We start from the raw sequence: 13,465 nt of genomic DNA, 5'->3' as shown, positions 1-13,465 counted from the left end.
CACCTGCCGAAGCCCTTTTCAAGGCGCTCAAGCAGCAGGGCTGCAGTCTCTCTGGATCACTCACGCCTGTCTCGGCCTCAAGCACATCAGCCATTGCCCAGCGCAACGGGGCTACAGCAAAAGCAGGGCTTGCACGGCTCACCAGGACATAATGCAGACCCCACTACTCTCTGCCAGCCTTCACCAACCGGTCCAAAACGAACTACTGCACACATCTGCCTCAAATCCGCTGTCTGCGCAAAAGCTGAAGCCTGTGTGAGCTAACTTGCCCTTTGCCCAAGAACTACCTGCAGGGACAGCTATTTCTGGTAGGCGATGTCAGTCCTCCATGCGTGGTAACTCCAGATTGACGCTGGGGAATGGCACAACCCAGCCGTGCATCTCACACTGCCCTCCATCCCGTGCTGCAGTGCCAGTGGCCAGTGCACGAGGACTTACCTGTTGTTATTCTTCAGCTTAATGTGGTCGCTGGTCTCCAGGATCTGCCCGTTCCTCAGCCAAGTGATCTGTGGGGGGGGTTCCCCTTGGGCCACGCACGTGAAGATGGCAGTAGTTCCCACGGGCCTGGAAATGGACTGGGGATGCTGCACAAACTCTGCAGGGGCTGCAAGGAGGAAGGAGAAGGAGGGTGAGAAAAGTCATGATGATCCTGGTATAAAGAGCAACCTCATAGCCTGGGCTTCAGTAAGCCTCGCCTGCTGGGAACATGGGATACTTGGCCAACCCACAGCATAGGCAGCAGATAACTATGGTTTGGATGGTGTGTCTGTAATCAACGCAATGCTGCAGTTTGGTTGCCCATCCTGGCAGTCATGGCTTCATAGAAGGCACCTGAAGGTCAGCTCAGTACTGTATGGAGAGCCAAGGTGAGTCCTGCAGGGTTCAGGCAAACAGCATCAAGGTCTAAGCCCCCTCACCTCTCCCCAGTCTCCCACTGAAAGCAACTCCAATGCTGCAAAATAATCCATATCTGACAAAGGTCATTTAAAAATGCATCCTGCCTGTTAGGGGAACAGGCTGGAAGGTCAGCAGTCTCCAGTCGTTTGCACACACGTAAAACAGAAAGTGTGCATAACCCTTCATAGTGCGCGGCACCACGCAGGGCCATCGCCCTGGCAGAAAAAAAGCCCTCCGCAATGGAAGCTTGCCAAAATTAGCACGTATTGAGAACACAAAAAGTGGTAAGGAAGGAAGGCTGCAACTACATGTGGCAATTATAGTATTTGCGGTTGGGGAGATCTGCTGTTTCATCAATGGCAGAGCGAGAGCAATGCCATTGCTTTGCCCAAAGGACCCGTACGGCATTAGCTAACTGCTTGCAAATGGAAAGAAATGTATGGATGTGCGTACAGCAATCTAGCAGGTTGTTCTTTCCCCAGTAAATATCAGATTTGCTGCAGACTATCCTGGTAGCAATAGACTGGGGAGACTTTTTTACCCCAGATCTGCAGCCTGGGACCCTTGGAGTCCTGCCAAGCCTGGCAGAAGACTCCATCATCCCTGTAACTGCTGCTCACCTTGTAACCAAATGTGTTCACCTTTAACAATAACGTTTTTAAACGGAAAGTGATTTCCCCCTTTCTAGCAGCTCAAAATAGATTTAAAATCATTTATCAGAATAAAACAGTGTATCAGCCTACAGAAAGCAGGGCCTGAAAGACACTGCCAAATTGGTGAGTTTATTCAAACAGTTACGCTTCAAAGGGCAAAGTGATAAATATACCCCACATTGCAGCTGAAACCTAAAATCAGGTGGAACCGGCAGCAGCCGCAATGAAGACAAACAGATGAGAGGCACGGGCCCGTAATGAATTTACCGACCAGTGTCACATAATGGATGGCTGGCGTTAAATTTTCCTGACAAAAGCAAAATTATCCAGGGAGACACACTCAGTGCCACTCGCTGGCATTTTCCAAGCATGGGCTTGGTGGGCTCTGCCACCAGCAGAGATGTGGGGGTGGGAGAAGGAAGCAAACTGGTCCAGCCAAATGTGTTGAGGGGTGGCCAGGCTGCAGGCGAGAGCAGCTATGAAAGAGCAGAGCCCTATGGTTCATGGCCAAAAAAAGCCCTCAGGGTTTGCTGCAGGAGCATGGGGTGATAAAGCTCTTCCCCAGCTGCATGCGTGCAAGGGAAGAGCATCGCTACTGCTGCAACAAGGCCAAAGGTGCTTGTGTGTAAGAGCGGAGTCATGCACATTATAAGTTCTGCAAGCAGAAAGACACAGAAATTCATTGAAGAGCCCGTCTACCTCGAAGGAGCCCCCTCTTTCATTTTTAACAATCAAAGGGAAGCGGAGCATGGCAGGTCTGACTTATGTTAGCGGTAGGGGGTGTCCACCGGCAGAGTTTATTGTCAGGCCACTTCTGTCAACGCTCGGGTCTACTAATGAACCTGATCTCAGCAATATAATGGACACATATTTCCAGAACCTCCTGCTAAACTTCCCCACGTGCCAATCGATCCCTTGTCCTTTTATTCCCTCCTATGTTTTTCCCCCTCTAGACTTAGAAATTAAAATAAAATTCAGGATGGGTTCAATAAAAGTTGGAAGCATGGATAGACAGGGGGAGAAACCTCTCATCCCTGCAGTGAATGGTCCCTTTGTGGTGTACAGTGAGAGCATTAGAGACTTGATTTTCAAGACTTCCTTAACCTCCCGCCCCCCGCTTTGTGCTGGCACGGTTTTGCAGGAGCAATTATTTTGCAAGTGGCTGTGCACCTCCCTGCTTTCATCTGGGCTCACAAGTTGCACCCGCGATACTCGCAGGTGCAAGCCCACGATGCCAAGGAAGGGCACAGCCATCTTGCAGCTCCTCGCTGCAGCTTCATTAAAGATCCTGCTGCTTGGCTCTTTGCCTCTGCCTCCCCCCCTGCTTCACCAAATCTCAAACCCGCCGTTTGTTCCAGCAGAAACAAAGTTTAAATATGGAAAGAAGCATCCGGCGTAACCCTTCTGGAATCGCCGGCTCTCCTTATCCTCCCTTATTAGCCTGTGTCAAGAGGGAGTAATTGGAGCGGTGTCGCGTGTGACTCGGGGGTAACGAACGTGCAGCTGCGGCCGCTGGCTCGGCGCCAGCGATGCTATTCAGGACCGCGGCCCCTCGGGTTCCTCGGGTCCCTGCTCTCCTCCGCCGTCCCTCCTCTTCGCTGTCTCGCTAAACACAACCAGATCAAAACCTCGTCCCCTGTTTAACTTGCTTAAACCCTCTGGGGAGCAGGCAGCCACTCCTTCGAACGGCTCCCACCTCCGCTGTGCCGAGCTGTCCCTACTCGGTGGCACCCCTTGCTGCAAGGCACGGGATGCCCTTCTGCTGTTCCTGCTCCTTCTGGCTTTCTCCAGGCATCACTCCGTCCTGCTCAGGTCTTGCCCTCCTCCTTTGGGGGCAGAAGGAGCAGCAGTGTGGAGCTGTAGCGGCAAAAGGGCCCAGGCTGCAGCAGAAACTCATGGAATTAAAAGGCTCCTTGTCCCCATCACCAGCTTCCGACAGCATCAGAGAAAGGACATGGTCCAGGTGCCACCAGGGTCTTAACACGGGGACAGACACTGCTGCAAGGAGATGCCCCTCTGCTACTCCGAACCATGGTGCACCCGACCCTGTGTTCATCCCCACGTCCGCAGGCAGGGTGCCCTGAGGCGGCTGCTGGTGCGTGGTCTCGGGGCGAATGGCCCCTTTCCTGGATAGAAGAACGTCTGCTCTCCTTCCCCTGGGTCCTCTCCTTGCCCTTTCAAATGATTTCAACAGGAACCGAGAGTTTGCCACCCCTGGCCCTGGGTTAGCGGGAAAGGAGCAGAAGCAAAGCCCTGCCTGCTGCCAGCCCTGCCTGCTGCCAGCCCTCCACCCGCCTCGTCATTCATAATTAATAGAGCATCTTGTCAGAGCTCATCTCGCCCTGCACGGAGGCGCAGCGGCCTGAACGCCTCTCCCCCTTCCACGCTACACGCCAAAAGGCGATTGCAAGCGGCGAGAGAAAGTGCTTCTCTGCCCTCCATGAAGATCTTAACGAAGATATTAATGAAGATACTGTTAAGAGCAGAGGATTCAAACCTGGCAAGGAGGAGTGGGCAGGATCCAGCCCTGGCTTGTGAAGTATGAAGAAACCGGAGCGTTGATCATTCAGGACTTAATGGGAGGAGATCATGCAATTTTAATGAATATTTAAAGGCGTGACATTGGTATCAAAAAGCAATAATGCTTAATACCACCCCCAGAATCGTTAACGAAGTGCTTCAATAGCTTTTACTGTGCTCAACAAACTGTGATAGCATGAAGATGCACTGTAACAGCGGGTTGTAAGAGGAGACCCAGACAAGCTCCATCTCTTTCGGGACATCTCATCTCGGTGACCAGCCACCAGTGTGTCCCCCAAGATAACAGGGATTCGCTGCCCTCGCCGTGAGTTTGCGGCGTGGTGCTTATGGCAGAGCCTGACAGCTCACTGAGAAGGGCTGTCCTAAGGAAGGGTGGCCCAGGGGAGCACTGACAGCCCATGCACCAGGGCCAGACGAATCCTTGCACTTCGGTATGAAGCCGTCATTAATTCTCAAGTAGCCAGAGCAGCAGGGTGAGGGAGAGAGGCTGGGGTGAGGAGAAGGAAGAATAACATGGAAACAACAAAATGTCATAAATTAGGCTACAGGAACCTACAATAAGGGTATAATGGAGAAGACAGGTCAATGGGGAAGTCAGTCAAGCACAGCATCAGATGACAGGAGATTTAAGACAAAGAACTGCTGCCCGTTTGGCTTCTCTCTATTGACTACAGAGGATGCCCAGATGCTTCCCTAAGTAACTTCAATAGTTAAGTTGTAGAGCTGGTGAGATTGCTAGGGCCAAAGATGGAACCCGTGACCTTGTCCCCTGGGAAACAGGCAGAGACCACTCAAGTAGGCTGTCGTGGAGGCTGTCCATCAGCCCTCAGCGGGTATCATGAACTTCTTGTCCAAGCAAGGTGCAGGCTGGAGCTCCGCAGCAGTGGGACGTCACCTACTGGTGTGCTCCTGGGAGGATGCTCCAGAGGGCTCAGGCACCCCAGCTCACTCCAGCATCCCGACAGACAAGATCCAAGTGCCCACCTGTCCCTGTGTGGTGGCTTTTCTTGAGAAGGAAAACATGGGCGGGAAGGGGACGGCTCCATGGGGCACACTGACCCATGCAGCATGTACCGAAGCTGTTTTTGCAGCATGAATTTAGGGCTAAGCTCGAGGGCAAACCAAGTACCACAGAGCCAAGCATAAAACACAGCAACAGCAATACATCTGCTGATGAATTCAACCCTGCAGCCAAGGCTTGCAATGCCAGCAAGCAAGAACGATGGAAGAAACATCAGGAAACGCAGCGGTGGCCGGATCTGCTGGACCAAGGAGCGCTGCCCGGTTCTGCCGGCAGAAAGCAAGGCGAACAAGGCAGTCATTGTCAGCAGAGCCTTCAAAAACATGTCCTTAAGATGGGCACTCATTTATGAGATGGGATCTCATTTTTCTGCATAGCTTTCAGGAGGAAATGAAGCGTGGAGTGGAGAACACTGGTGACCATCTGGCCATTCACAGCCCATCAGTTTGTTATGACACCAAACACATAATAAAGCACAAAAGATTGCACAGGAGGTAGAGAGAAAGCGCTTTGATATTTTTTTTTCCTTGCCACCGAAGCCTGCTCTTCCCTTGCACCACACGCACGCATACCCTCCGTTTCAGCCGGCGATGCATTCGGCCCTTCGACAACTCCCCCCGTGAGACTTTCATTCGCAGCCCGGCACAAAGCAATATTCAAATGGCTGTGCCGGGATCTGAAGAGAAAATGGAAACTTTCTTGTGTGAGAACCTTACAAAAGAGATCAAAGGAGCCTAAATGGCCAGGGGAGGGCAGGGAGGGAGGGAGCGGGGGATTGACGCCTTCTCCTCCGAAGGGAGAAGGAATTCCCAGGAAGATAATAAGACGGTGTTAGATGACCTGAAGGAGAGCCGGCAACGCAAAAGGACATTACCCCCAGAGCAAGAGCAGAGCCCTGCACCAGGACACCTCTGCCCACGCGGCCGTGATGGGGACAAGGACCAACGCTGGCAGCAGGAGGTGGTCTCAGTCCCAGCCTCCCGCTAACTCCTTGCCTTACAACAGGAAACATCGCCCTTTCTCCCCCAGTTTCCCACCTATAAAACGTGCCTCCTTCAAAAGACAAGGGGCAAGTTAATTTGTGCCTCCAGGCACTTCAAGGGCCCCTGCATAAAGGCAGCAAGTACCTGGCCTGGTGTGCTTTGAGGACACTGTATTGTCCGAGCCCTGTGCTAACTTCCTCTCCAACCAGGCTTTTGATAGCCCGCTCTTTGCTTTTCTTCTCTTTACGGATGTAATTTGCATTGCTGACATCTTGACAAAGATAAAACCCACAGTCTCCCATGTCAGTCATTATCGGTGTTTTCTTCCCAGACAAACCTGAACAGCAATCATTTGTACCTCTCAGCTGGAAAATTCAGGCAAAATGAGGTTCAGAGGAAGGAAAAGTTGCTTCCAGAGGGAGCGTGAGCAAAGCTGGGGTGAGTCCAGCTGCCTGGCCAGGGTCTGCCGTTAGCTTCCCTGGGGAACAACAGCCCCCCGAAAAACATGAAGCATTTTATGGATGGGCAACACAGGCTGGGGTCTGGGATAGCGCAGCTCATATCTAAGGGCTACACCAAGGACACACTGGCCACGCTTCTCCATACCACTGCCAACTTCTCTGCTAATGCTGAACGCAGGAGCATCCCCCTTCCACAGCAAGGCTGGGCTCCGATGGCCCTGCGATTACCGTTTTAGGGTCGAATTCTCATCTTGGTTCCCCAGATGAAAATCCACAGTAAATCTACCCCAGATGAACTCCAGCGCTAGACCAGCTGCTGAGGAGCTGATGTTCAAATCTCCAAAGAGACTGAAAACTGCTGATCTGTAGCAATGAGTCGTGCTACCTTTCCCCCTCTCATCCAATTGCTAACAGGAGCAGTCAACAGTATTCAATAGTTGTATTTTTACAACTTCATAGATTTTATGAGTAATTTCTTTTGGCTCTGCCTGCCTGCCTCCTGTAGATCAGCTTTGTGTCTGGGTTTAGTAGACCTCTGCTACATGCACCATGTGCAGAGCTGTCCTGCAGTAGCTCTAAAGAGTTTGTATCAGTACAGCGAGGTTCTTCTTAATGCCTGGGTTTGTGTTTCTTAATAAGGGAACTTATAAGTGTGCCCACCACCAGCCAGCTGGGAGGCCCCCTCATTGCACTGCTCACCCAAAAATCCAACAGCAAAAGAAACGGCGAGTTTTCACCTCTTCTTGTGTCTGATCAGCACCTGGGACTCAGGAGGCATGAGCAGCCCTGTATAAGCACCCTTTCTACATTGCTCCTCGCTGCTCCCAAGGCAAAGGGGAAAAGGGAAGCCAGCACCCAGGGACCACGGCTGCTGCCCAAGCGGTGCGGTGCCGGACCACCGTCAGCGACTCCCGGGACCTGGAGGTGAGCACCAGGGCTGGAGCAGGACACTTTCCCCGTCACCAGCATGAAAGGTTCAATTAGCTCGCTCTGGCAGGAGGTGTATAATTTTAAATACCATCAGTCAGCGAGTGAACTGATGAGAGCACGAGATGCTTTAAGTGGACTAAGTTGAAGAGGAGGTGAGTGCCTGTAATCAGGGGCGGATTACTGCCATTCAGAGCACGCTGCCAGCTGGGTTTGCCTTCTGAAATACTTGTCTGGCTCCCCTCACCATGGAAACTGGTGGCACGGAGCATGTGGAGGGGATTTGTTTGGTTTCTTGAGTGCCGATCTCTGGGCTGAATCACCCTTTACAAGTGGCATTTCAGGACAGTTGCTGCGGGGAAGGGGAGCAACCTGCATTTCCTGGGCATCTCCCCCAAAGGGTGCTTTACTCATGTTGTGGGGGCTCAGATACGGTGCTGACTGCTAAAGAAAACAGCTCACTGACTTTTGGAAATGGTTTTAGACTTACTGGTGCCATTTCAGTTGGAGAGCAATACTCTGTGAGTGACATCCACTCCTGGATATCACTGCAGGAGCGATATCTATCATGCAGAGGAGTCCGATATGAGAACAGTGCCCATGTACCCATATCACTAAGGACCATGCAGGGGTGAAAGATGAATTTGGCTGATTAATTCATCCCAGGCTTTCTGTTGAGATGTACAAGTATGATAACAAGCAACAACCGGTGTCTGTTAAGCCAAACAAATGCCTGTGATAGGGTGGGAAACCATTGCAACCCATGCAGCTGAGGCCTCAGTTGAATGATACCTGGTTGCCACTCATCTGCGTGGGACACTGAGACATACACCCACCTGGAAAACGACTTCTAGAAAAGAAGTCCTTTGTCTGGTATCATCAGAGAAGCAAAGTCAGCATCTGTCCAACCCAACCCATCACAGTGCCCAGGCGACACGTAGAGCCTGTGCAGAGGGCACAGCGAAGCGGGCATCACTGCTCCCCGAGCCCCAGGTTTGCTCACCTTGAACAACGAGCCTGCCCTGCGCGGTCCTTCGCACCCGAGTGCCAGGTTTGTTCGCGGCACACACATAGATGCCAGAATGCTGCACGGTGAGGTCCGAGATCATGAGATTTCCTGTCCCCAGCACCTGGATCCCCTCCACGCCTATCGGGCGGCCATCTGAAAGAAGGGGAAAAGGGTAAGAGTCACACGTTGGACCTTTGAGTGAGGTTCTCCAGGGCACAGTCCTTGGTGAGGCCCAATCTAAGTACTTATGGAGTGGTGCCATGCTCTGTTACTGGGATTTGCCAAGCAACGTCAGTGGGTTTTAGCTGATGCTCTTAGCACAACTGCCTTCTGGAGAAAACCAGGATCCTCACGTGTTTGCCCAAAACCACACTTTGTGCTGCTTGAAAAACCAAGGTCCCATCGCAGGAAATGTGAAAGCTTTCAGCCACATGTTCAGATTGAGATGAAGTGCCCAGAACACTTTTCAACAGAACGGTTAAACCAAGTGAAATCATATCAGCTTCTAACATTAGACTGACCAGGGATCCAACCAGCTCAACAGTCTGCTCCAAACAGAGATGCTCTGGGAAGGAGAAGACCAGCCAACCTAGTGCAGTACTTCCCTGATGCACTCTCCCAGCCACCAGCAATTTATGATTTGGGGATTTCCTGAGCCAGAAGTTATGCCTTTTTGCCTGCTAACCCTTGACGGATTTTTGTGGCTTCAGAGACTATGCAAACACTGGATTTTCAATTCCTTAGCTCTTGAACACACAATAGCTTAGGGCCAAGGAGCCAAATTCTGAGCTGGTGGCTAGATCTGCTCAGCTGCTCTGGCTTGGAAGGGCATCTGGAAAGGGCTGCCTCCATCCTGAGTGCAGGGTCTGAGGCAGGCTGGCAGGAGAGCAGTGATGTTTCCAAAAAACCATGCCTGGGCTCCAGCACAAGGTCTTCAAAATTGAAGCACTTAACGTATCAGGGAATTCACCTTTTTCCAACAAAGCCTGTTTTCACTGGAAAATTCCCAGCCAGCTCTAATTACAATGTGTTTCATTAGTATCAGGCTATTGCTTTTTATTGTTTCATTGGTTTGTGTTTTAAGACACTGCCTGACAAAGGCAGCTCTAAATCAGTCCTAGCATGTGTCAGGGTGTCTGAGCAGAGGGGCAAGGCAGGGGAGTAGTTTTACTGGAGGAGCAGTTAAAGGGAGCACACTTTCATCAGATGAGAAACGGGAATCCAGTTCCTCTCTTGCCTTTGCTCATGAAGGAGGTTAAAGAACCTACAGAAATGGGAGAAGCAAGAACCAGCCTTGATGATTTCCCCACCTGACCATCCCACGAGCCCTCCATACACGTGTGCTCCACAACGGCAGAAGAGCCTCTCTCTTCTGCTTCAAAGTTGTGGCTAGTAAAAGGAAAAATTCATCTGAAAAATTCCTCCTGGGAGCTCTATTGGTCTGTGCCATAATCTTGCTAAGGAAATGGAAGAAGCTAAATAAAACCAGAAATGCTCTGTAGGAAGCGATGGGTCATGGGGAAAGATCTGAGATGCCTTAGCTGGTTTCCACACCTGTGGGTCACCTCCTGAGAGAACCCGCTTTAAAATTTAGCATCATCCAGTGGGCAGAAGAGTTTCCAGGGACGTTTAGCGCTGAAGGACCTCAGACTCAGGCCCGTTACCAATATTCATGGCACACAACCACACTTCAGTGGCTGCATCTGGTGTAATCCAGCAACGGGAAACCTTCATGGAAAACACAGAGGGAAACATAAGTTGCCATGGGGCTGCTGCAGTCACCCCAAGACACCCCATTATCCCCAAGGATTTCCTTCACAGCCTCTGCTGTACACCAACATGGATCCCTGACCAAGACCTGATTCAGGCCTGACCTCGGGCAGGCTTCATGCTTCAACACAGACAGACATGCAGGGCTAGTTAAAAGTTACCTTGCAATTGTATGCTTTAGTGTAATATCATGCTTTGCATAATAAAGGATATTACGAGGGTTTGGGCCATTCATAACCAACAGGTTCTGGAACAGATTGCGAAAACATGAAGGCAAAGCAGCACTCAAGGAGAGGGACAAATTAACCATCAACCCAGAAATGCCACTTTGCAACCTGCAAGCGCTTGGATCCCCATGGAAAGGCACGTGGTGGGATGGAGAGCAAGTGTCCCTGACAGCATTAGTGAGAGCAGTGCACGTTCATCAGCTCGCAAGCCTGGACCATACAAGTGAGGGATCCCATTTCAGATTAACAGCAGCATCCTGCTAGCAAACACAGGCAAAACATGGACTGAAAGCTACAAAGCACTTCACAAACATATCTCCTGCCATGCTCTTTATATATTGTTTTTCAGAAAATTTTTAAACTTAAAGGTTTCCTTGCTTCATTAAGCAGGCAATGCCAGACCACTTCATTATTCGCATTGCAAAGAAAAATGCTCGGGTCTTTCAGAGAGAGAAAAACAATGTCATTAAATGATTAAATGATCACATAGCTGGCCAAGCCACTGCAGCAGTAAATGGCTCAGTCATAAAAAGGACGGTAAAACATGACCTGTCCCACATTTAATGAGCAATAAGAAGGAACCATTCCTTTCAAACATCATTTGAACTGAAGTGTAAAGAGGTCTGAATTAAATTTAAATTGAACCTGATTTCATCTTTTAAATTAGACCTTTTGGAAGTCCATATTTACAAGAGGCGTAAAAATCAAATCTCTCTCTCGAGGGAGGGGCGTGACCGGTGAAAGATGCGAAGTGGCCATACCTGGGATGCTTCATCACATCACTGCCTTAAGAAATACCACAGAAATGTGACTTGAATGTCAGTAGTTTTACTGTATTATTTATAACGTGCTACATAATTTAAGCATGCAAAGACCCAGCCTGCAGCAGGTACTCCACACAGTCCAAATACCAGCATCAATACATCCTCAGTTGCCTCTCTAGCTCCAACTATTAATTAGAGGTGTGGTGATCTGAAGAAACGTCTCCTGTCAACCAAGCATCTTTCATTTCCCTGAAGAACAAAGCTCTCCAAGCTCAGAAACCTCAGGGGATCTACCATTTGATTCAGAGAGTGTGGCCACCTCTCACAGCCAGCAAAGATCACCATGCCAGATCATCCCATATGCCTCTTACTCAACTCCTCCCTTCCAAAGAGCGCTGAAAAGGGCTTCTGGAGAAATATCTCTGCTTCCCCAGTCTGCTCCATCCTTCTTACTCTACTGTGCCTCACTCAATCTGAGCCATCCTGTGATCAGTTAGAAGCTCTTCAGCAAATATCAAGTCCAACTTAGTAACACTGAGAGCACATATAAATAATACAGAGTATTTACAGAAGAAATCCCTTGCATCCAGAAAGCTCAGCACTTTGCAGAAGTGCTGTGCAGAGGGACTGATATCTGACACCTGCTCTGCAAAGGTTGCTATCTATTTTCACCCTATTTCACTTACACAGAGACCTGAAGAGTGGCTTGGATCAAGGGATCCAAACCCTGAAAACCACCTTCCTGGCATCGCTTGCCATCACCAAGTAATCTCTCCGTGGAGGAGATCCGAAAGACTGCCAAAGCTAACACTGTTGCTGAGTTCCCAAAGCTCCCAGGACCCACGCAGGCTTGAAATTGCTGCTCCTTTAACATGACCTTCTACTTCTTCTTATGAAGTCAAAAGCAGAAAATGTGAGGGCTGAAAACAAGCCAGTCTGGGTAGAAATGTCTGACAGATTCTCTCTGTCAATCCCTGACTGACGAGGGCTGAAGGAGGAGGTTCAGCTGGGTGTGAAGAGCAGCCAAGCAACTGATTAATAACAGAAACATTCAAGGTCAGGTTGGATGGGGCTCTGAGCCTCTGATCTAGTTGAAGATGCCCCTGCCCACAGCAGGGGGGTTGGACTAGATGACCTTTAAAAGTCCCTTCCAACCCAAACTATTCTATGATTTTATGAATAAAGGAGACTGTTCTCCAAATGGGAGATGCTCCCAAAGGATGCCCTGGCTATGGACCAGTAGAGGCTTCCAGGTTCCCCATTGGGGTGAAGTCTGGATGAAAGACGCCTGCGGTTTGGGAGCCGCATTATTTATTTTTCCAAGGCGTATGTGATGCTTTCTGGAGTCCATTCCCCGCCTGCTAACCGAGTGATTGGCACACCGGCACCAATTACGGAGACCTGTTAAAACGTGCCAGGCAATATGAATATGCAACAACACGAATGCCTTTCTTTTATAAGTAGCAAGTTGAAGGAAAGTAACAACTTTCTAATGTTGATCATTTAGGTCTTTTGTGAATTCTTTGTATTGTGCCATAGTAGCCTTCCACTTTTTAGACACATGGGTCTCCTGCTCCAGCGGACACTGGGCACTGTGGATTAGCATATTTAGAGTACATTGCAACAGTTGACTATTCAGTATGTGAAGTGGTGAAATTTACTCTATTATTTCTAAACACTTACGGGAACGGTGCTCCTGTCAACCAGTCAGCCATCTATTGCAAGCTTCTGTGTCCAATAAGTTACCAATTAATTGGCTCCTACAATTGTTGTATAGTTTACTTCTTGAATGGCTCCCTCTTTAGTAATTTCCTTCCCATTGTGCGACCCTTTCTGACAACTTCTGTATAACACTATCAGATAATCACTGTCTTTTCTCCCTCGCCTCACTTTTCTGTATCTCTCTAAATAGTTTATTATTCTGCCTTGGTACCTTTTATGGAGGCCAGCTCAGTGGCCTGTCAGTTAAAGGGTAAGGATACATTAAAATCGTCATTCATTCAAAAGGCTTTGCAGTAAGTGCCCAGGATATTCATTTGTGCACACATACAGGTCCAAGCCTGAAGTGCGTAGCTCTGAAAGGAAAAGCCCTATCTTCCCTGAACGAACCCTTAATGATTTTACATTTCTCTCGGAGCCTGCTCTCTAATGAATGTTGACATTTCATGCACGGCAAGACACAGGAATTCTGTTTGTGGTCAGGGGCTACAAC

The 13,465-nt window shown here is 49.7% G+C and overlaps 1 protein-coding gene across 1 annotated transcript in view; it reads right to left on the bottom strand.

Moving 5' to 3' along the window:
- Positions 1–13,465, bottom strand: part of IGDCC3 (immunoglobulin superfamily DCC subclass member 3) — a 106,075-nt gene that overhangs the window by 20,099 nt on the left and 72,511 nt on the right. Inside the window, exons 6-7 of the mRNA XM_075159558.1 lie at positions 8,487–8,645; positions 439–604 (exon numbers count right to left, since the gene is read on the bottom strand). Of these exons, the coding sequence (XP_075015659.1) occupies positions 439–604; positions 8,487–8,645 (325 nt within the window). The remainder of the gene's footprint in view (positions 1–438; positions 605–8,486; positions 8,646–13,465) is intronic.

Source organism: Calonectris borealis, chromosome 11 (assembly GCF_964195595.1).
Source record: "Calonectris borealis chromosome 11, bCalBor7.hap1.2, whole genome shotgun sequence".
Lineage (NCBI taxonomy): Eukaryota > Metazoa > Chordata > Aves > Procellariiformes > Procellariidae > Calonectris > Calonectris borealis.
The sequence above is the reverse complement of the archived record's forward strand: the minus strand, read 5'-3'. Positions and strand labels throughout refer to the sequence as shown.